This window comes from Genypterus blacodes, unplaced genomic scaffold (assembly GCF_046128005.1).
Source record: "Genypterus blacodes isolate CSIRO-AG114 ecotype Tasmania unplaced genomic scaffold, CSIRO-AGI_Gbla_v1 ptg000019l_1, whole genome shotgun sequence".
Lineage (NCBI taxonomy): Eukaryota > Metazoa > Chordata > Actinopteri > Ophidiiformes > Ophidiidae > Genypterus > Genypterus blacodes.
Window position 1 is genome coordinate 2,645,020 of NW_027466832.1, and position 24,232 is coordinate 2,669,251.

At 40.6% G+C, this 24,232-nt stretch overlaps 1 protein-coding gene across 1 annotated transcript; it reads left to right on the forward strand.

Moving 5' to 3' along the window:
- Positions 1 to 451: 451 nt before the first annotated feature.
- LOC142991421 (uncharacterized) lies at positions 452 to 24,021 on the forward strand. The gene is made up of 19 exons (XM_076141554.1): positions 452 to 666; positions 1,391 to 1,492; positions 2,024 to 2,227; positions 2,618 to 2,712; positions 2,827 to 3,036; positions 3,224 to 3,337; positions 4,425 to 4,568; positions 4,828 to 4,920; positions 6,227 to 6,453; positions 9,999 to 10,239; positions 12,950 to 13,031; positions 14,931 to 15,010; positions 17,214 to 17,713; positions 19,217 to 19,263; positions 19,459 to 19,586; positions 19,683 to 19,815; positions 20,864 to 21,048; positions 21,799 to 21,945; positions 22,166 to 24,021. Exons 1-19 carry the CDS (start codon positions 573 to 575, stop codon positions 22,277 to 22,279), a joined length of 2,940 nt encoding a protein of 979 aa, XP_075997669.1. The 5' UTR covers positions 452 to 572; the 3' UTR covers positions 22,280 to 24,021.
- The last annotated feature ends 211 nt before the right edge of the window (positions 24,022 to 24,232 follow it).

Below are 24,232 nucleotides of genomic sequence, written 5' to 3' on the forward strand. Positions count from 1 at the left end.
CACCTGTTCCAGATGCTAGTTTATTACACATTTCTACAAGAATGAACAGCATTCAGACCTCAATGGGCTCACTCATTCTATGTCATCATAGCTTGAATCTGCCCTCTCCTCGTAATTTTATAATTCTTGCGTTATATATTGTGTTTCATTTCCTAATTTAGAATTTTTACATAAAATGTCTTTTTATTTTGTCTTTGGTTTCTCTGTACATTACGACTTTATACTCGTAACATCTCAACATTTTTCTCGAAATGACTTTTTATTTTGTTTTCAACACTGATGAACAGAACCGAGCGGATCCATCAGCACAAAATATGTTGGTATTTACAGCCAGATACCTAACACACTGTTCCTCCCATCTACCGATCTTGCGCCGAACACACCCGAGCGATTCCGAAATGTTACTCGTGGTCTCCTTTCATTGGCTAAGCGCCTGTCCAATGAGGTGCGGCCATCTGTGCAGGGCTCGGTGGTGTTGAAACACTCCGGTTCCGCTTTCTCTGGGTCAGATTAGCTGGATTTACTCTACTTTCCAGCGCGAACCGTCGCAGCTCCGGACACAACCTGCAAGCATGAAGTTTCCAGCTGCAGTTCTCGCAGTTTGGGTGTCGATTACTATGAACATTGATGCTGCCGTCTACTTCAACGAACAGTTTCTGGATGGAGGTGCAGTAACAGTTCCAGCCAAGTGCCTGTCTGAATGTTTTTAATGTGGATGGATTATTTTGTTTTGAAAGCCGCTACTTTTTGCTCTAAATTGCTTTACACCGTTTATTCGTTTCGGTACACAACGACATTTATCTCTGTAAAGAAATACCATTTTGAAAAAGCGTTGCCGAAGTAAAATATTGAAGCAGGCCATGTAGCGTTAGCTGTGATGGAGAGGAGAAAGAGAGATAAAGCAGCTAAAGCCATACAAGATTTCAACACCATTGACAGTATTTAGCTGTATGTGGGTAATAGTCAGTGGTTACATATACAGATACAGTAAAGTTAATAAAAGTGATTAAAAAACTTAAGGCACCGTAACGTTTCATCACAGAGGCTCTTTCATTTTTGATCTCGGTGTTAATTGTCTCAGCAGTGGTCTGAACTAGCAATGTTAACATGCATAACTGTTGGCTTGCGTCATATCAAAGCCCCGACAAAATCAAAGCAGGGACCTCTGGAGAACAGGTTTGGTGCTAAATCTCAGGTAAATGTTTACACCCCTCCCTAAGGATATCTCTGTGAACAAGACTCCGGCACAACCTTCTATTTCCTCTTGAATACTACAAACACGCATTTTAACGGGATGTCTTGAATAAACACTGTAATGTTAAATTGTATTAGCTGCACCCCTTTCATAATGTGGGCAGGGAGTAACCAGGCGGTTTTCCTTCTGTTGCAGATGCATGGACCGGCCGCTGGGTGGAGTCCAAACACAAGTCTGACTACGGCCAATGGAAACTGAGTGCGGGAAAGTTCTACGGGGATGCTGAGGCTGATAAAGGTCAGACATTCTGCACTGTACAATTATTATCCACTAGCACAGAGAAAGAAGCAATTTCCCTTTCAAATGGAGGATTTGCTCAAGTACTTACAAGATAGAAATATATGTTTGTACAACATTTTTGTGTCTGTAGGACCTGTTTTTGCACAGCCATCAAAAGTGACATACATGTGTTGCTTCTATACTTGGTGACTGTGTGACTGTTATCCATGTCAGCTGTTTTTTAAGGCACAAATTGAGAGTCCTTGACAAAAGCACGATGGAAATTTGAGATAAACCTAAAAGTCTAATGATGGTGATAAGCTCTCTCTGTGGAATCTAAATCTTTTACTTGAGAACACTGCTATGGTTTGGCTCGGAAGCAGTAAATGTCCTATCATGGTAAGTAATCTTAACTTGCGATTACTGAAACAAGAGCTGGTTATCCTGCTTTTGTTGTATTCTGCAAGAATTGGCTAAGGAGGCAGAAGTAGAAACGGCCTGTAGTCCATATTGTCAAATTGTTATTCACTCACATTCTTTTGCCCTTAGGTCTCCAAACCAGCCAAGATGCCCACTTTTATGCCACATCTGCCCGCTTTGAGCCATTCAGTAATGAGGGAAAACCCCTGGTCATCCAATTCACTGTCAAGCATGAGCAGAAGATTGACTGTGGAGGTGGCTACGTCAAGATCTTTCCGTCTGACCTTGACCAGAAAGAAATGCACGGAGACTCAAAATATTTCATCATGTTTGGTGAGAGAGAGGACTTGAGAATGCCTTTCCTGAAGCACGACACGTTTTTCAGACTTTTGAACCTCATTGTTGTAACATTCAGTTGTAGTCAATATTATCCTGTGATGTCATGGATAGAATACTGTAGCACCATGACCTCATTTAAGGCGTGTCATTTCCATTTTCACCAATTTTTTAAATCAAATTATCATTCTTAAAATGAACAGGTTGGGTCAAACTGATTTTTAATCCCAAAAGTCGCATAAAAAGAAGAAAGGTTATGTTTTTGATGAGCAAACTAACTTTTCTTTCTCACAGGCGTTATAATTATGTTTCTGTATGTCCACTGATTTCAATACTAAAAATAAAGTTGGAAGAAAATCGTTATTTAATGTATTCCTGTATCTGCAGGGCCTGACATCTGTGGCTACAGTACAAAGAAGGTCCATGTGATCTTAAACTACAAGGGACAGAATCACCTCATCAAGAAAGACATCAAATGCAAAGTAAAAAATGCAACTACTGTATATAAATAATGTCTAATGTCTTGATTTAACAAATCCTTTGTGGAGCGCCAACATTGAATGTTGTCCTTTGCTTTCTCTCTTGCCTCTGTGCAGGATGATGAGCTCACCCACCTGTATACACTCATCCTGCATCCAGACCAGACATACGAGGTGAAGATCAACAATGAGAAAGTGGAATCGGGCGCCCTGGGAGATGACTGGGACATGCTGCCTCCGAAGATGATCAAGGACCCTGAGGCCAAGAAACCCACCGACTGGGATGACAGAGCCAAGATTGATGACCCCAGTGACACCAAGCCTGAGGTAGTAAATCCATTTTCTAACATGCACAATGGACACAGGCAAGGGAGCACAGCATCTGTCTGTTTGAAAGCATTGTGGTTATTATTCCAGGACTTGTTTGCGATTTGGTCAGTTACTGCTTAGGTCTAGATCACATTACATGTCTCTCTCGCAAGCTATTTGTACTTGACACAGTTGTGTCTTACAGGACTGGGACATGCCAGAGACCACGCCTGATCCAGATGCCAAGAAGCCTGATGACTGGGATGAAGACATGGATGGAGAGTGGGAACCCCCGATGATCACCAACCCAGAATATAAGGTACTGTCTGTGCAGATTAAAGAATAACCAACTCATAGATCAACTTCTTTTTTTCAATCAGTGCTTGTACTGAATAATCGTTTGACGGTCCAAGAGTACTCCAAATAGATTCAGTTTGATTCAGTTAAAGGTCACTATATTGTCTCCCGTAAGAGAGAAAAGGCTGCTGCATTAAACCACAATACATACATACAGCAGGACTGACCAGATTGACGGTTAAATAGATTGAGCACTTTGCGTTCAGGCTCAGTCTCACCAAGATAGTTTGATACCATGTCCAAGCCTCAGATTTGCCCACAGCTTGTGTGTATGCCCAGACACATGAAAAATTACAGGGAACATTGGTCATCAGCCATCTTTTTCATAGCTTATTCAGTACAGCTAGTGGGTTATATCTGGTTGCATTCTGACTGCTAATGAACCACTCAGTGGAGTGATTGCATACAGGCTGAGACCACCACTAGGCCGTCTTGGACCAGTGTATTTCAACCGGACCTGAGTGCCATTGTGGTTTTCACAGATGCCCAAACAAATTGATGTAGGTTCCAGAATAAGCGCTCCAAACGAGCTAGGTCTAAATTCTAAAACACGGCCTCTGAGCTGAAGATACAGCAATAAAATAGATTATTGATCTTTGGCCTAGGCTACCTAATGTACTTACAAACAGCCTTATGCTTAACATGATGTGTGTTACACACACTGAGTGACTAGCACAGTCCAATAACAAAGCACGGCTTACTCTCATTTGATTATGCTGGATGTGTGCTTGTTTTAATGCTAATTTAGACACCAGGCTGTAAGGTCGATTGTAAACATTTCTGCATCCTTGGTCGCCCTGTTACAAATTTCTATAAAAAGGGGGCGGATCCAATTAAGCACGTTGATGAAAACAGGAGAGAAATGGTCTCCTAATGTGAGGGCATCAGTAATGGGCATTTTAAGGGGATAATCCTTTTTAAGTAAAAAGAACAAAGTATTCGTTAAACAGAGGTTCAGGGTAATTTTTTGAAGGCTTTGCTTCAATCATGGAGTTGTTATAGTAACGGCACCATTTCCAGTTATGACTCCAATCTTGTTCTCTTTACAGGGCGAGTGGAAACCCAAGCAAATTGCCAACCCAGACTACAAGGGAGCCTGGGTCCATCCTGAGGTCGACAACCCTGAGTACACACACGATGTCACTATGTACAAGTTTGACAACATTGGAGTACTGGGTCTGGATTTGTGGCAGGTAATGATCACCACACTCACTCAACAGTCATTATATGGCTAAACATAAGCATAGACTTGTAATGAAAATCTGTGATTGATAACCAATGATACTGGCCATTAATCAAGATTAGAGGAAGCTGCGTGTACGTTTTTACAGTGATAATAATAATAAGGATATAATAGTTTTTATTGCTATAAATGCTAATTATGTTTATGTAATAATAATTGTTGTTATAATCCTCAATATTACTCTGAATGTTGTGAATATTATTCTTCAGGTGAAGGCCGGCACAATCTTTGACAACTTTCTGATCACTGACGATGTGAAAGAAGCAGAAGAGATTGGCAAAGCAACCTGGGGAGTAACTAAGGTAGGAATCTCAATTGGTCACTAAGGGAGTTTTCATACCAGGCCTGTTTGGAGCACTTATTTCAAAATCAAAATAGTTTGTTTGCAGTGAGAAGCAACCGACTCAATAGACCAATACAACTCACTTGCCATAGTATATATGCAATACATGATGGGGAAACCTTCGCTTTGAATAACCGGCAACACATTCTGTTTACCACATACATTATATGGTATTACAATTGTAATGAGTCGTGGCAAAGCGAGGCAGTGCATCTTCTAATTAAATGCTTTAATACATTGTATTTCAATAGTAGCCTTGATGCATGGTCATAATGTAAGTATTGTCAATGTACATTACATTGATTTGTAGATGAGAATCTAGCAATATAGCAAAAAATTAGGCACATATGCTGGCGATGACCATTTACCTTTTTTACTACTGTGATTTTGTCCAGGCAAGGAAAGAAACTCTTTCAGGTTCAGCTTCACGGTCAGTTCTGACCAATCTCAAAACAGTCTCTGAGTGTAAATGTTACTTTGTGGACACAAATCCAATCAAGGATTGTTTATAGACATTATTCATCGAATCGAAACAACGCAAATGACCCACACAGGTCTAAATACAATCTAACGATCAACATGTATGTACAATGAGTTATACAGAATATTCTGTATTCAAGGTTTGCAGCTACTGAAGTAACTGATTTCTATTGCATTGGTGCAGTGACAAAAGTGACAACAATTAAGTTTTGGTAACAATAAAATGGTTGAAATCGCAATAAGTCCTAACGGGTTCATGTCACCTGCAGCATGTGAACATTAAAGGCATCAGAGTTGTATTGGCTTCACAGCAGGAAGAAAAGCCTTTACTATGTTTAATCTGGCAATCTTTCAAAATTACAACTGCCTCTTTTTGGTTGTATATTTTCATTGAAGCAAGCATTGACATGACATACAGTTATGGCACATTTTTGAGATTGTTTTTTATATAGAAAGAGGGAGGGAAAGAGAGAGAGGCAGAGAAAAGAAAGAAGTTTGTATATTTGTTATTATTGTTTAACATTTTTCAAAGGGAGACAGAGAAAGAAGAAAGGACGAGAATGTTCAAGTAAATAGCAACAGAAACAGCAGAAAGCCACGGCCGCTGTAGGTTGTGAGAACACGTCACAGTGTTGATGATCTCATAGGTCACATGTCTGAACTGCTTCATTGTTTTTTGTACATTATAACATTCTTGAGATTGCCATGGTATCACTTTAGCGCTCCAACTCGGCTTGATTTCCTGTTTATTTGAATTTGTGTTTAAACTGCCTTTTCCACACCAGGGACCGGAAAAGAAGATGAAGGAGGAGCAGGAAGACATGGAGAGGAAACTGAGGGAGGAGGAAGAGAAGAGCATGAAGAAAGATGCTGAAGATGAGGAGGAGGCGGAGGATGGTGAGGAGGAGGAGGAAGAGGAAGAGGAGGAGGAGGAGGAGGAGGAAGAGGAGCACAAAGAGGAGACGGGGGATGAATCTTTAGAAGACGGTGATATCGAACCAAAAGATGAATTGTAGAGAGAGAGAGGAGCTGCTCAGTGGGCCGCTGTACGCTTCTCTCTCCCTTATATCCACTAAAGCCTATGGACTCTGGCCTTTCACACGGCAGCCTTTTTATTCGGGGGGTGGGGGGGGTCGAGGGTCGTGTCAGATAAAATTTGCGGTTATTTTTTATTAATTCCCTTATTGCTTTTTTTTTTTTGTTGTTTTAATGTCAGAGAATGGTTTACATGATTTTTCTTTGTCAGTTCCAGTGCAAATGTGCTAATTTAATGTGATTTACTGAATGTTGTTTGTGTGTGTGTTGCACACAGTGCTGCTTTTCTGCTGCTTATCCCCCTTTCAGTTTGAACTAACCCATCACTACTTCTCTCTGCCTGCTTGGACCACACTTGGTCTTTGTGGGGACATCATGTCGTCTATCTGGTGTCATGCACTTTGATTTTGCCTCAGAGACTTTGATGTAAAACGCTCTCTTTTTAGCAGCCCCCCTCTCCACCCCACCTAAATAATTTATTCAGTTCTAGACATCATTATTTGCAAACAATTTCTGAATAACCTTTGACATATGCCCTTTTCCTTCCGTTTTTGTGTGTGCTTGAAAGAGTGAGACTGCGTTAAAACAAATTGTGATTCACAATCCTAGTCGTCTTGTTCAAAATATGTGACTGTCCCCACACTGTTTGAGTTTCAGTGAATAAATTGAAGCTTTGCAAAACAACACTAGAAATGTGTTTTTGTTTGTGTTTTTTGGGATTGTTGCCGGTGTCAGTTTACAGTTGTGTGATGGAGATGGCAAACAAGTCTAGTAAATGTGATCAACGTGACCTTGCACGACTGTGTGCCATGATGGATGATGACAAGTCAAAAGATTGTATTGAACGCATTTGAGATGCCGATCATACAGTTGTGGGACATTTTGGATATTGGACATTTTTTTTGATAAAGAGAAGGGGAGAAACTTCAAAGAAAAAGTAGGGAAATGTTGATTGGGACCGATCAAATGTGAGACACATGCGGACAAAATGCATATGGAGACGCAGAAATGGTGAGTCGAGATAATGACATACAGATGGGTTGTAATTATAGTGTTGTTAGTGGTGAGTAATTGTGTTCTGTATCGGAGTGAGAGGTAAATAAAAGCAGTTGTGCCCATATAAGGTCTGCTAATCCTGTGATGTTCTGGTTGTGACCCATCTGCTACACTTATTTCCCATTGGGTGAAGACCTACCACAGAAATATTGCTGTCATTCTACCACGTAGTATGCAGTACAGTACAACCACATTAACTGACACATTTCAGTATCTCCTGATAGTGACTGAGCAATTGCATCCTTAGATCCCTCACCTCACCCTGTGTGAAAAATACAAAATATTGTGACCTCTTCAGGATGCAAGATTTCCTTGCTTGCTTAATGGATGGATGTACTGTAGAACTGCATTTTCTTGTGCTGGAGTCCTCAGAACACATAACGGATTCTCTTAACGAGACTCCCCATCACCTTCAATGAAAACTTTGTTGCTGCTGATTCCTTTTCCCCGGTAGAATGCTGTGTAGTGCTTCCCATGCACATAGGCTGAGGAACGAAGACGACAATTTGTTCATTCTATTGACATTGACCTTTGTTGATGGTTACTTCGAAAGCCAGCCTAATGGAACTGCCACCTGACAAAGGTGAAGCGAAGATCATTTCTGTCATGGTGAGGAATCATTTACAGGAGGTTCCTTTGACTGCTGTTTGTCCCTTCAGCAATCTCACACTGCCGTCATCTATGCCACTGCCACCCTGGTGCTGTTCACAATCTGCTTGCAGGTTCCTAAGCAGCATGACTGGCTGTTCTACCTTCATTTCATTTTCATCTTATGGTCAGGTCAGAGAGTACAGAGGGTGTCATTTAGTGAATCAACGCAACAGGCATCGCATCCTTGTGACTGTCTTCCAGGACTGAGTCACCTGAAAAGTAGACTTCTCTGCACAAGCACATGTTGATCTGTCAAATATCGTTGTTCAGAGTGTATAGTGCAGAAGGTTTTCTTTGTCAGTACATCCATCCTGGAGTTCAGGGATGGTTGCAGAAAGTAAAAAGCCTTCAGATCTTCAAGGAATCAGGATCTGAACTTCACTCACCCCATGTTTAATTTGACCTTCGCCCAAAATCAAGGAGACAGCGGGAGAACACCTTTTCAGCCTTGTCAGTCCTCATGTTCACCTAAAGGTTTTGCTGCTTCATGCAAGGATAGAGCGTCTGTATGCAAGGCCTGTTTGGAGCATCTGTATGCAAGCATTGACTATTGGGTTTGGGATCTTAAACCTTGAGCAGTCCGACCACCCTCACGGTTCTGAGCAGCCAAGCAAGTGCTGCCAACACACAGCACAAGGCCACAGTCTGTCCTGACCTTAGTTGCGATTTGTCGATCGTCTTAGCCTCACCTCCAGTAGAAACAGTGCCGATGTCAACTCTCTGATGAACATGTGTCTAGAGGCAGAAGGACCCTGCTGTCAAACACAAAGCTGTTCTTCTCAAAGATGTGACCGTCTGTTACAGGCCGTTAAAGGGGGCTGTTTAAAGGGGGACTGGAGGAGGAGTCCCTGTCTCACTCACCTGGCGGCTAAGCAGCTCTCCAATTGTGTCATGCATGTTGTTCCCTGCTCTGTGGTGTCTGGTCTGGTGATATAGGTTTTTTGCTTAGTTTATCATCTTATTGATCCTGAATTATTTTGTTTCCACACGGAGAGGAACCCTTGGTTGTTTTGTTAAGGGAGAGAAACTCTCGGTCCTACGGCCCATGGTGAGGTTTGCCCAGATTCCCTTCATCTTTTGTTTCTCTCAGGCCAGACCTCTGGACCCTTCAGTTCCCTAGCCAAGTCCCTACAAACTGAGCTATTGCTGCACAGAGCACAATAAGTTGGCGGGACAATTGCCTTCACCACTTGGCCACCTCCGCCGCGGCCCCCCCTGGAAAATCGCTGGCTCCCCCAGAGGCCCCCCCACCGGCCACTTGACCTTCCATCACTCACACTATCGCACACTTGCTGGTAACGGTGCACTTGCCGGTAACGGTGCACTTACCAGTGAAAATCACGGACAGCAAGCCGCCCCTGTCATTCGTCTCTCTGCCCCCCCTTGGCACTTGCACTGCCCGTCATACGTTTTGGTTTTGGTTGGCCACCCCAAGATTTTCAGGATGGCCGCTCCCCCCCCCGAAAAAATTCTGGAGGCGCCACTGCACATTGTCTAATGTAATGCATTAACACATTGTATTCCAATTGTAGCCTTGATGCATGCTTATAATGTAAGTATTGTCCATGTACGTTATTTATATGTATGTTTTGTTATAAAGTTAAATCTGTTATTAAGTTATAGATACACTTATTGGCAGTATGAAAGGAGTAGAACTCAAGTTACAGGAATAGTTTATTTTTATGTACGTGCAACACACATTTGGACTAGAAATGTTTGCAAATAAGTACCGTCAACTACTTGAATTGCGCGTAGTGATTACAGACGCAGCTGACTATCTGCTTTCTCATCTTGATTTATTTCCGACGTCCCGTGAAGGCAGCAGCCGCCTGTGGATCTTTGGCAGCAGATGGCGTTCGAGCTCCGCGATTCACCGAGACAGCTGAGTCACACACACACACACAAACACACTTGGAGCCAGTTAACTGTGCGAAATAAACCCAGCAGCTACACGCAAGAGAATCATCTTCAATCAACGCAACCAAACATGCTGAAGATAACACTGAAGACCCTCCAACAGCAGACGTTTAAAATAGAGATCGACCCTGAAGTGACGGTGAGTAGAAGTTAACGGGGCTGAAGTAAACACGGTCAGGCCGGTGAGGCTGGTGAAGACACAGGAATGTTAGCTGGTGTAGGGACGTGGTCTCGCCAAAAAAATCCAAGGAATGTCTTGCTTCCGTTACTTTATTTATTCGAGTTAGTGAGGCGATGTGGACATCAGATGGTGAAATGAAACAGCAATTTTACACTGTGTTAACTGACTTCAGCTGCTTCAAATCACCGATAGAGTAATGCCGGACACGCGAAAGTCATCTTTCAAAATAAAAGCGTCAGAGTGTTTCAAAGTATCCCCCCATATGGGTGTGAATGACTCTAAGTAAACATGACATTTTTAGCCGCTATAGTTTCTCCAGAAATATTATTTTATTTCCTGTTTTGTCTTTATTGGTATGTATCTCTTCTGAAGCGTTGGCACGAATTGACAACAACGGGTTTTGTGTGAAACATAGGGAGGGGAAGTGCTTTTTTAAATCTGCGCAGCTTGACATTTCTTTACTTCTTGCGTTGGCTTACCATGAATGACGATGCAATATTTTTTAAAGCTCATCTCCGCTTTTCCTCTGAAGAGGAGAGGGCGCATGTCTCTGCCAGGGGCCAGAGCACGGCCCCCAGCTTTTTACTGAACATAAACAATTAGCAGAGCTTTTTAGAAAAATGACTTCTTCTACTGAAAACACTTGAGAATTGTCATCAGGTGAATTATAGTGACTAATATTAGGCAACCTAATGGAGGGGATACCTCCGCCAAGTCTTCGTCGTCATCTAATTATACCCTTTGCCTCAATGATGGAATGTAACAGGTAACTGAATAGACCACAGTTACTCACTAGCCAACAAACGCTTGATACTGGTTCCAAAGTTATTGACGAAAATTAATTGGCACCATTTGGTCGATTAATATTTTTGGCATTAGGAGCACCCGGTTTGGTTACAGTAAGATAAGATACGATATAGATTGTAAGATAGTAAGATACTTAAGGTGCTTTATTTTAGTACACTATATCATTCCTGACATAAAGCACCTTTTGTACAATGAGCCAGGACAGCCAATTACAGCAAAATAGTAAGGAATATCAAAAAACTAAAATATAATCTTTCTCTGGATAAGTACGGACACTACATGCAACAATTACGATTCCAATACGATTTACAATTAAAATGTTAGGCCAAAACATTATAATTTAAGTGCCAGAATCTGGTTGCCCAGTACCAGAATTCCCAACAAGTTTTATTGAAATTCATCAGTAACTTTTTGAGATATGTTGAGAACTGACTTGGGCTGTATTCAAACCCATGATTAATTTTCTTTATTCCTATTCAGGGAATAACTTTTACAGACAATCATTGATTGGATTTGTGTTTAACCCTTAACATTATCAGCAGTCCATGATTGCAAACTGGTTTGTGATTGGTTAGACTTGAATGGGAAGGGAACCCCTTTCCTGGAAAAACTTTGTTTGCCAGGACAAACTCACAAACAAAATCAATCAAATCGAGCATCAGTAACAAGTGTCAGCAAACTCTTTTTCATACCATGAGTAGGTTGTATTCTCACCTCTCCTTGAAGCGATGGCATGAGGGTGAGACAACCCTCTCTAGGCGTTGTATTATTATTATTATTATTATTATTATTATTATTATAATTTTCTTGTTGAAGTTTTTTCGTAGACCCTGAGGTTAAATATGAGATACAAATAAATTGAAATTGAAACAGCCAACAAACCCATCTACGTGTGTAAATGGAATAAGGGCTCCAAACGAGCCAGGTCTAAATACAGCCTAACAGGCAAGACAACAACAGCCAAAAACATCCTCTCCTTGGCAGGAGAGACAATAACAGTGCACAATTGCAGTATTAATTTCTACTTCCTCTATTTGCTATATTCACCATCAGATTGAACCATGCAGGTTTTGATCTAAATCCAAAAATAATCATTGATTGAATGCCAGAAACCGTAACCATTCTCACACTTTTTCAACATGTTCCAAAAACACTGGGAATGCTGAGGAATATTCAAAAAAACTTTTCACAAGTGAACAGATTAATATTTAACAGGTGATGCCATCATGATTGGGTACAAAATGTGCATCCATGAATGGCTCAGCCATTTGCAGGAAAGGAAAGTTTGGAAATCTACAAAAAAATTGATTGATACACATGTATTGTTGTGCGATGAGTTTTTGGAAATTATGGACGTAATTAATTACGTCAACAAAATAATGGAAATAATTAGTGTCCTCAGTTCCCAAACAATTGCTGATTGTTATAAAGCGGAAAGGTTATGTAACACAGTGGTAAATTTGTCGCTGTCTCCGTTTTTTGTAATATGTTACAGCCATCATATGTAGTGAGTGTACATTTACAAATAAATAAAAGATAATTAGTTAAAACATCAATTATCTTGTATTTATACGGTTTTCAATTAGGTATATATAGTGGAGACTGAATATCTCTTGGAATTGCCTCTGCTGAGGTTTCTTCCTATTTTCCCTTATACATTAACTTTTTCTTTGGAGTCTTCCTTCATCTCCCTAGAGAGCGTTGGGCGGGGTTGGGAATTTCCGTTCGTTCGATGTTGGGGGTTTCATACATTGTATGTGATGTTGGGCTATACAAATAAAGTTGACATGACTTGACTTAACTTGCACTGTGCTAATAACACATTTATGATTGATGATAATACTGTATTATCTGCTATCAGGTGAAAGCCCTGAAGGAGAAGATTGAGGAGGACAGAGGAAAAGATGCGTTTCCGGCAACAGGACAAAAGCTCATTTATGCAGGTGAGTCAGAGACTGACAATTTAAGTGAAAAGAACACATGGGTACACTGGATTGTATTAATTTATAAGCCCCTCCTGGAAAATACTAATTTGTGATTGATTGTGATCGAGGTTTTCTCTGGAGTTTTTCCCTGTGTTCCTTGAGAGCTTTGGGCTGGGATGGGAATTTTCCTGATGTTGTGGGTCTGTAAAGCCCCTTGAGACATTGGATATGATCAGAGGCGGACGGAGTACATAGCTTCATTACTTAAGTAAAAGTACAGATACCGCTTGTTAAATTTTACTCAAGTACAAGTAAAAGTACTACAGTCAGATGTTTACTTCAGTAAAAGTACTGAAGTACTTGTTTTTAAAAGTACTCAAGTCCCAAGAGTACATTTTCTAAATACTGTATTATTACGGCCATAGAAACCTCCTGGATGGAGTTTTTATGGAATCTTTAATGTTAATACCTTGAAGAATGTAACAAATTATGAAAATAAAATCGTGCTTGAATGAATGGGTTTATATGCAAGAAGAAAAAAGAAATGCAGGTAATTTGTGTGTATGTGTGACAACACGCGTGCACACACACACACACACACACACACACACACACACACACACACACACACACACACACACACACACAGTATTCCTAAGCCTATGTGTGACAAGTTGATAATAATTAATGAAGAAAAATATTACCCATCAACAGTGGTGGTAAAGTCTCGGCCTCTGATAAGTTTGACTTTCTTTTTTTATCGGTGTTCGTATGTCCAGAACACTTCGGTTTTGCCCCAGGCTATTATATTTCGACTGCCAACGATACCAAGGGCTTCTTTAAGTGCCTCCATGCACGAGAAACAGTGAAAACTACATTTAAACAGGACATGACGGACTACCTACATACGTTTTTACAGGGTCGTATTCACTCGGGACTAGTATTATCTGAGGTCGTTTTTCCGAACCCTTTTACAGAAGGTAAAAGTCCCCGTCATTTTTTCTGACATTCTCCGGATTGCTGATAGGCTGTCCCTGTCAGTGGCACCTGTACAATCCAATCACGTTTGAGAAGGAAACAACAAAATACTTAATCCACAGGGTTTCCCGCTTTTTTATTTTTATTTTTTTTTTAGAAAAAGTAACGAGTACTTATGGTTATGGATAGAAATGAAGCGGAGTAAAAAGTACGATATTTGCCTTTCTAATGTACTTGAGTAAAAGTCACAAGTACTCCCCCAACATGATACTCGAGTAAAGTACAGATCCCTAAAAAGTGTACTTAAGTACAGTACTCAAGTAAATGTACTCCGTTACTGTCCGCCTCTGGATATGATATTGGGCTATACAAACAAACTTGACTTGACTTGATTGTCAGGTGAACAAGCTTTGTTTTCTAATGCGCTTGTGATACACCCCAGCATTTTTCGGAAACAGGAGTACTTTCCACATGAGGTACTACTCGTGTGCAGGGCCAGATAGTCTACCATCTCTATTTGCTTCCATAGGGGCACACCAGGCCTAAACTTTGTGAGTAGGGACAGCCAGCAGTTTCTAACGCCGAATATAGGGTGGTGGTAAATTAACCTGACAAACTCTTTACACAGCATTCCCTCACTAAATTCCAATGCATGTCATGACGCCAACAACCATCATCTTCATCCTTCATCGATGATTACGGATATTGAAGCTTTGAAGTCAGATGTGTCTTGGTCATCATCGTAACTGATGGATGAACTTAACCAGAGTGCTGTGATTTGGGGTAAAATCACAGCATTCACCCCAGCTGCTGCTTTTTGCATGGATACTTTGGGACACTATTGTCATTGTGTACATAACATAAGGATGTGTTAACCTTCTCAATCCCTCTTTGTGTCGTAAATCTATTCTCATTTACTTTCTCTTCTTTGACGTCAAGGCAAAATCATGAACGATGACATCCCTCTGAGAGAGTACAAAATCGATGAGAAAAACTTTGTGGTGGTCATGGTTTCAAAGGTAAGTGACTGAAGATGTCTTTGATGGACTTAAGTCCATTTAAAAAAAAAAAAAAAATCACTGAACTTTATTATACACACTATACACACCAGTGTTTCTCATGTGTGACATGCTTACATATAAAAAATAGAACAACCTTACTCTAACAGACTGACAGAATGTGGGAGGTTGTAATCCTCTGTCTTGCTGTAATGGATGGATTTCAATTGCATAACAAATCTCAAGCAGCTGTATCTGGGACCATCATGGAAACTTTTGAGAGTTCGCTCTACACAAATTATGGTTAATTCAATATAATGATATAATGAATATAGTGGTAAGTAGGTTAGAAAAAGATATAATCAGACTGCTACAATATCCATAATATCATTACAAAGTAAAATAGTTAGTAAATGGAAATACTGTATACGTAAAATGAATGTTCTGCTTATTATGTTCCACAATATGCTACATTAATTATCACAACCTCACATTCCAATTACAAGTCTCAGGCTGGACATTGTTTTGCAAAATGCTCAAATGAAGTGCAAAGGGACTGTTATACTTCTAGTAGAAAATTAAGTGAAATATTGTAGAGTAAACAGATTAGATCAAATGTCATGATATGAAAGTTACCAACCACAATTTCTTATGCTGAAATTATAGAGCCCAGCGAAAATAAAATCCCCCATATTCCTGGCGCCCATGTTTTCAACTATGAGCTGACACAATTCCATAAATATGAACCCAAAAGCAGACGCAGACTAGGATGTAATATTAAGGAACAGCCTTACTCACAATCCAAATAACAGGCAAACATCCGCACACAGTAATTAACAGGCTCAAGGGATCGGGCCAGCTCACAGTCTGAAAAAAACGGCAGAGGTCGGTAAACAAGAAATCTTGCTGACAGGCTATGGTAGGGAAGGGACTAGACAAGCTGGAAGAAACTAGACAAGGTTGAACAAGTAAGAAAGAGTACTGTGAAAGTCTGGCAGGGAATCTGAAATGACGGCGAGGATGAGGACAAAACTAAAAGAGGAGATGATGAAGGAGTAGTGTCTGGTAATGGATGTGAATGAATGTGAGAGTGCGTGACATTGAACAGGGCTTTCAGATAATCAGCAGCAACATTTAAGAGAATTTGTGAATCTTTTTGCTTTTTGAAGCTGTGGGCCAGTTTACTCTTAGTTTTCCTTGCAGCAATTCCATGAATTTTGTTTATAGTTACAATTTTTTCTGGACTGTCTGACACACCGGCTTGTTTGAGCACCTTCTTTAAGTTTTAAAATGTTCCTAAATATAAGTGACACAATTACTTATCAAATAATATTTTGCTGTAACAGTTGCGTGTGTCATGTTGTGTGACACCCTAAGAGAACTAATATTACCACATTTTAATACATTACGTCACCATGTTGTCTATGAATGTAATGCTGTGAACCTTGATATGCCAGAAATCAAGGGTCTCTGTCCACTTCCCTCATACAGTTTATTGCAGTATTGTTAACATGAAATTGATATTTGTCTATCTAGCCATGATGAGCTGTTGGTGCACTTGGAATGAAAGAGAAACAAACTGCCACCTGGAAATATGGACAGCTACATTACTACAGCCTTCTGTAAAAGCCATAGTTTAGGTGTTAAAAGACAACTTTGCATATTATGACCTATTCATATGGCAATTATAGTATAATGTTGAATTGTAACTATGGTTACAAGAGAGAGTTCATGACATTAAGTCTTTACTGATCGCTGTTTGAACTAATTCAAAGCAATTAGGTGACAGTGTCACATCAGAGTTCACCTTTGTCTTCTTGCTCTGCCATGATGCTGTATTATTGAGTGTATGACATCATCTGCATCGTAATAATGTTGTAATGCCATAACAGGAGCAGTAACATTGCAACACAGTGAGCTTGAGGACTAGTTGTGGAAAATCAATGAATGAACATGTCATAGTTTTGTGTGCTTTCTTTAAAGCAGTTTTAATTCAACTGAACCATATTTACAAGATATAATGTGACAAAATGCCAAACTCAAGTGTAGTTATGCTACAGAAAGCTAAAGTCACCAGCAGGTTCATGTATCAGGGAAGAAATGGACAGATGGTAAAATGTTATATGATAATAATAATGATATGTTAATAAGTAAAAGGAGTACATAAATTAAAATTCACCTGTCGTAGCTCAAGCAACACTCTTCATTTGTGTCTTTATCACAGAAACCAGTTGCTTCTCCACTAGTAGCCCCTCAGCCCCCTCCTCAGCCAGCTGCCCCTCCAGCTCCTTCTTCTGCCTCGGCATTGACCCCTGCCACAACAGAAGTGCCCTCTACACCTACGCACGCACTGCCTACCCCACCTACTGCTGACACACAGTCAGTGTGTCCCTCTGGTGTCAGGGCACCAGAAAATGCCCCAGCACTTTCTCTTGGGGCAGCTGCAAAAGTCCCTATTGCAGATCCAGCCTGCAATTCAGCTGCTACCCCAGCTCCAGCTCAAGCTCTGTCCTCAGTTCCTCCTCCCACTTCAGCTCCAGCTTTAGCTGCAGCTCCAGCTCAATCACCAGCTCCTGTTCCGGCTTCAGTTCCAGCTCCATCTTCAATTCCAGCCCCAGTCCTTGAAGCTATTACGACTCCTGCTGTCCAACCTGAAGAAAAGCAAAGGGACGACTCCCAGGATGAACCATCGGCCACTGCACCTGTCCACTCCTCTTCCTCCAGGTTTGCTGTTGACAAAAAGCTTAGAAATTCTGTTGCACTTTCCCTTGCTCTAACAGATTAAGTCAACTCATTAAAAAGTCAGGTCACCCAATATACACTGGTGAGATAACTGCATGGAGACCTCTGCTACTTCTCCCATACAGTGTAGGTCAGTATTTGGTTTGTGGTGCTTAGTGTATTGCAAATGACATTTGAAAAGTCTGTGAAGGTAATCAGTGATACAAGTCATGGTATCTGAGGATGGTTAATTCTCAGGCAACTGGAATTGGTTGTAAAAGCTTGAAGATGTTTAGCCTCTCATCCAAAGGGCGTCTTCAGTTCTAACTGACTGGCAGGGATTTTCCAGGATTTAACCTCTGATGGGTCTCCAGTTGAACAGTAGACAGTTCCTGTACTCAGCATTTGTTCTTACTGTTCCTTCATATACGCATACCAATCTCAAGGTTCTTCTTCCCCAGTTTTTGGTAAGATGTCTGTGGACGTTTCCAGTCATCCATCATGGTATTCTTTGAGAATCCATCAGGGAATCCCTGTCAGTCAGCCAGGATTGAAGAAGCCCTTCGGTTGAGAGGCGAAACGTCTTAGCGTCACAGCTTTTTCGACCAAATCCGGTAGCCTGATATTGTTCCTGGTAATGAAATATGTGAGCGCTCCTGGCTGCAGAAATAATGTACACACATTGAAGTGTGTTGGAGTTCTCGATACAGATTTTCATTCCAGGGATCTACAGACCCTTTAATGTGCCAGAATCTCAACTATGTTTTTGCTCCCTCTCCTTCAATACCTAGACCAGTCAAAGACAACAAACATGTGACCAATCAGAAAAGGTCATATAAGAGGACCCCTGGGGAATCTGGGTGGATAAACAGCCTGGAAATTACATACAGCCCCAAGTCCACACTATCACAGATGATTTAGAATCTGTTTAGGCTATCTGTCTACACTAATCCGACATCTTCAACCCCCAAAAAAGCAGATTTTCAAACAAGCTCTCCAGAGTAGATAAGTCTTAAGAAACCGACTCATCGTTTCAGTATTGATAGGACGGGAGCTTTTCAAATACGTGTGTCGCATAAAACCAGATTATACATCAAAGCAGTTGCACACAATGACAGTAGAAGACAGAAGCATATCCATGCTCCACACAGACAGTGTGATCTCGCTGTTTTCCTTCTCAAATGTGCTCCGAAAATGTCAGCGTAGACTAACACTGTGATCTTTTTCACACCTTAACCGTCTTCAAATGTTTGTTGTGGTTGTCGCAGTGCACACCACACGAAATCCATGCTGAGTCATAAAACAAACACAGAACTGAAAACACAGTCCTAGATACTCAATTATCAATATCTTGAGCAACACAAACTAAATTTGATTTGGGTGTAAGAAGAATCAGATAAAACTATCTGCTCAGGCCAACGCCTGTAGGGCAAATTACAACAATCTTTTGTGTTTGAAATGTTCCATTGTTTGGGCTTTACATGTATTTGATTATTTCTCTCAAAGCCCCGTGGATGAACTGGGTCTCCTGGAGGAAGCAGCGTCCATACTGGGTAAATAATCCTTATGGTGTGGTTTTTGTCCCTTCTCTTACTCAATCCAACTGATATCATCTCTCATTTTCTTCCATCCTTTCTCTATTCAAACTCTCTCTCCTTGTTATCTATATCTTGTCTTCGTCATCTGGTCTGTCCACTGTCCATCTTGGTCCACTCTTACATATCTTGCCTGTGTTTTTCCATCTGCAGTGACCGGGCAGGCCTATGAGAATCTGGTGTCGGAGATCATGTGTATGGGTTATGAACGGGAGCAGGTGGTATCTGCACTGAGAGCCAGTTACAACAATCCAGACCGAGCAGTAGAGTATTTGCTCATGGTGGGTGAACACCAATCATCCAACCTTCTGATTGTGCTTTATTGGCAGGCCCATCTGTTGGTGTGTATGTGTGTACTAACTATTTGTGTATTGCAGGGGATTCCAGCAGAGGCCAGTGATCTGCCGCCTCAAGAATCAATTGGACACAGCGTTCCATCAAACCCCCCTACCACTAACCCCCCTACCACTACTACACAGCAACCTCAGCAGCCCTCAGCAACAGATAACAGTGAGAGAGCAAACACACACACACACTCTTAATCTAATCTAAAGTTGTGTAAATTTGCATGTATTCACACTGTCTATTCTTAGCAGTCGCATCACTGCAGAAACAAAGAGCCAGAAGAGAACCATCACAAGTACAAAGTATATCTAAACACATTTGTATTGGACTGAGCTAGATCAAACTCGCACACAGTTAGTTAAAATCTCATTTGTGGCTTTTGAGGTAATGCATATTGATGAAACTATGTAGCTAGGTGAAGATTCATAGGACATGGGATCGGCAACACAATGATTCCATCTAATATCAAACACAAAAGTTGGGTAAACACTATTAAATGGTGATGTAATGACAAGGTTTGTAGATCTGACACACCATTTGGGTGTGGTTGATATCGCCTTTTCCAGGAAACTTCTGCCAATCAATACTAAGCCAAATAAGAAGGCTAGGGATTTAACACATATAATAGGGGCATTATAATGTATACATGCAAGTTTGATTCATTCATTGATCCTAAATTCTGGCAATTCAACTACATTAATCTGTTTAAAGAAATAGATGGATTGAATTGACCTGACTTCAGCAGTTTTCAGTTTCATCTTCCAGTTGACCTCAAATGTTATTCCAAACCTTGTCATCTGGGCTATATTTTCTAGGGTCACCATGGTGGAAGGTAGTATTACCTACAACCATTTTTCTCCATCTACTTATAAGACTGGAAAGCGTGACAGGAGAAAACCAAGTGGCTTGAATAAAATTAAGCAGTGTGAAAATTTTGCAGTAATAACAATATTAATCCATCAAACCAACCACATATTGATGCAGTAAAGCTTTCACAGCACCGCTGAGCCATCTGTAGAGGCCTCTGCGAGTTCTGCTCTTAATTATAGTTTGCTAATAATATTGGTGCATAAGTTTGTGCAGTCAGCCAGCTGACAAGCTTAAGCTACATATTATTATTTAGCCATTACATGCTCTCAATACTCTGACTATTTGTCCTCACTTCAATGAAAGTATAGTCACATAAAGCATGTATTGCTCCTCTCCTCCCCAGCAGTGCCCATAACTGTCAGCCAGCCTCCCTCTGCTGGTGGAGAGTCAGTCTCTACTGTGAACCCTCTGGAGTTCCTGAGGAACCAGCCTCAATTCCAACAGATGAGACAGATCATCCAGCAGAACCCAGCCCTGCTGCCCGCCCTGCTGCAGCAGCTGGGCAGAGACAACCCACAGCTCCTGCAGGTACCGCATAATAATTCAGTCTAAGTAAGTCTTTGATCTGTTCCCTCGGTTACAAGTTACAGTTTACAGATCATGCGCTCTGGTTGCTCATTCTCCTGCAGCGAGACGAAGAACTCTCATTCATTTACCTGAGGCGGTGCTTATTTATATCGCTCCTCTTCCGATCCCGCGCCCTAGGGGGCGCTCCCTTCAGTTTGGGAACCATTGCTTTAACGTATGGTATTCTAAACAGGTTCTTTATTATAAAGTGGATGGCCTGCCATGTATCATCAAAATGTGGTCTTTGACTCAATTTAGGTGGAGACATTACAAATGTTCAAATACTAATATCATACTTCTTAAAAAAGATGTGCGTCAGCTCTTCTCAACATTAGATCCTGTCTGGACACACAGCTGTGCAACAGAAGAGCTTATTTGACAAAGGGTCCCAATTTGTCTGATGGACTTCAATGACAGAATGAGGGAGGGATTTCCAAATCCTTGATGTATGGATTATTTAACTGAGCGAATTGATTTAAAAATCTATGGGTACAGTTTCCAACCTGTATGCATTGTTTAGAAAGCCATACACATGGTTTATAAACTAAATTCACAGTCGCCACGAGTTAAAATAACATTTTGACAGCGTAAATCTGTAGTTCCATACATGTGAGCTGTAATTCTGTTGATGCAACCCTTTTTGTTTTGCCAATAAGACCGTATGGTATGCTGTACTAATGATACTGATGGTTTATTTAACTTATTGTACAGCAAATAACACAGCACCAGGAGCGCTTTGTCCAGATGCTTAATGAGCCTCGTGGTGGAAACACCGGTGGTGAGGGAGCAGAGGCCCAGGGGTCGCCACAAACCAACTACATTCAGGTCACCCCACAGGAGAAGGAGGCCATTGAGAGGGTAACACTACCTCTACCACCGCCAGAATTATTAGAGATGAAGGAGGACGTGATAAATAATCACACTTATGTCTAATTTAGCCCATAAAAAATTATGCTTTTTTTGTGTTCTCCAGCAAGTCATGTTTTGTGTTAAATATAGATTTTATTACATTTTTGACGTTTTCACAATCATGTGGAATTATGAGTGTTTCTAAATGAACCTGTGTGTTGTACTCTAGTTAAAAGCGCTGGGCTTTCCTGAAGGCATGGTCATTCAGGCTTACTTTGCCTGTGAGAAGAATGAAAACCTTGCGGCCAACTTCCTGCTACAGCAGACATGGGACGACGAGTAAAGCCCCATCCCCTGACATGCTACAGGAGGTCTGACAGTGCCACACCAGGTCTGCTGGGAAGGAGGGCCTGAGAGGAGGAAGAAGAGGAGGGAACTTGTTTTTTATGCCACGTGTCTATGGTCTGTGCAAAATTATGATGATGCTGCTGATGACCATGACAATGATGGTACGCTGTTTAAAGTTAGCTGTGCTGCCTAATCTCCATTCAGCTGTGATCCTCATAAGAGCTCTGTCTGAGTTGTGCTTCACTGTTGCCACATTAGAGCTGCTGCTGAGCGATCACAGACAGAGAGCTTATGACAGGAACGTCTTTTACTTAAGTGCAAACAATGCAACAATTAGCATCACCGTCTCACTCCAACATGCTTTTATACAAAGGGTTTTTCTTCACATTAACCTATACTGTGTTTAACTTACAACTTTCAAGAAACTTTGGCATTTGTTATACAAAGAGAAACTCTTGAGGTACTCATATTTTCTTTATAAAAAATAAATGATGTCCTTTGCCAAGCTTACATATTGGATATGGCTGAAAATATGATGTTAACTGTTGAGTCCGCTGCTTGAAAGCGAGCATCACTGTATATTCATTTATCTTTTGACCTACAGTATTTGTTCATTGGAAAAGAATCACAACGATGATGACACACACCTAATGAGTCTAGACCGAAGTCATGCATGAGCATTAGAATGTTTTGACAGCAAACAAGGTCACTGACAATGTTTTTAAGTTATTACAGTTACATTATTAGTTTTGCATCTAAGCTTGACTGAAATCTGTATGTCGCAAATGAGTGTTTAATACATTGGATACATGAAATAGCTGTAAAGTGGCAGTGTACTATCACAATTATGTGTGTGATGTGGGATTTTCTTTTTTTATGGGTGAAGCAGACACATCCAAAAGCAACACTTAGTTTGAGTTGTAGTGAGTTTTTGTCTTGTATCTGCATTTGTCGGAGGAATGTGCAGGTTCATCACAATCACACATCACAACAATCATATGCTAACATTTATGACGTGATTATTTTGACTTTGTTGTGACAAAGTTGTGACCTGTTGCACCATTGTTTTTGGCTAATTAATTCAATTAATCAATCACACGCCACCTGCTTACACCCAGAGAATCTGTTTCTGTTTGCTTTGTGTGATGTCACATTATCTATGCATTTTAGCTATTTCTCCACCATGCTCTTTGGTTTGCAAAATGTGAAGCAAGTTTTTATTTTTACAAATAATACACGAGTTCGCAAGGATTTCACAAGAATTTTGAGATTACTAGGATTGGTAATAATATTGCTAATTAATCATAGTCATTGTTCTAATGGTGGACTAAAGGGAACTCCAATAAGCACTAGAGGCCCAAACTAAAATATGTTTTCAGCGTTCAGCATTATGCTTTGCTCCGTCTCCTTTTATTTCCTCTCTTTATTGTGTTTTAACTGGAAATGACTGCAAGATTGTATTCTTTTGTGAATGGGGTATACAAAGTTTGCATTTGGAAAAAGGCACTTTACTGCGAGGAAATGCTGCACGGTAGCTGTGTGGGGGGGAATTTGCTGCATGAGTTTGTTACAAATGATTATTTAAAGCATGGAAGTGGGATGGCAATAATAAAATCACCTGTGTGGTTACTCTGTGTTACTCTAATCACAGTATATATTGTGATCCCTTGTTTTCTTTAATTTTTTGGATTTATAAAAATTTACTTTCAGCCTTAAACACAGAAGTTGAGGTTTTTGCTGACTAGTTGTGAAAAACGTCTGTTTCAGCATTGTGTAAAATAAATGGCTTTTACAAAGCAGATGGGCTAGCGTGATGTTTTTCAATATGTGCCTGCACACATATTGCATGTTTTCACTGTTTTGGTAGATTAAAATGGAATGTGTGAGGTTTTGGAGTAGTTGTCCTGTTTACTGAATAATTATTGATGGTCAGTTTTTACATCTCAAC

Coding starts and splice junctions, on each gene's coding strand:
- LOC142991421 (XM_076141554.1), top strand. CDS start 573: ATGAAGTTTCCAGCTGCAGTTCTCGCAGTTTGGGTGTCGATTACTATG. Junction 4,921..6,226: donor CAACCTGGGGAGTAACTAAG/GTAGGAATCTCA, acceptor TTTCCACACCAG/GGACCGGAAAAGAAGATGAA. Junction 21,049..21,798: donor ACAACCCACAGCTCCTGCAG/GTACCGCATAAT, acceptor CTTATTGTACAG/CAAATAACACAGCACCAGGA.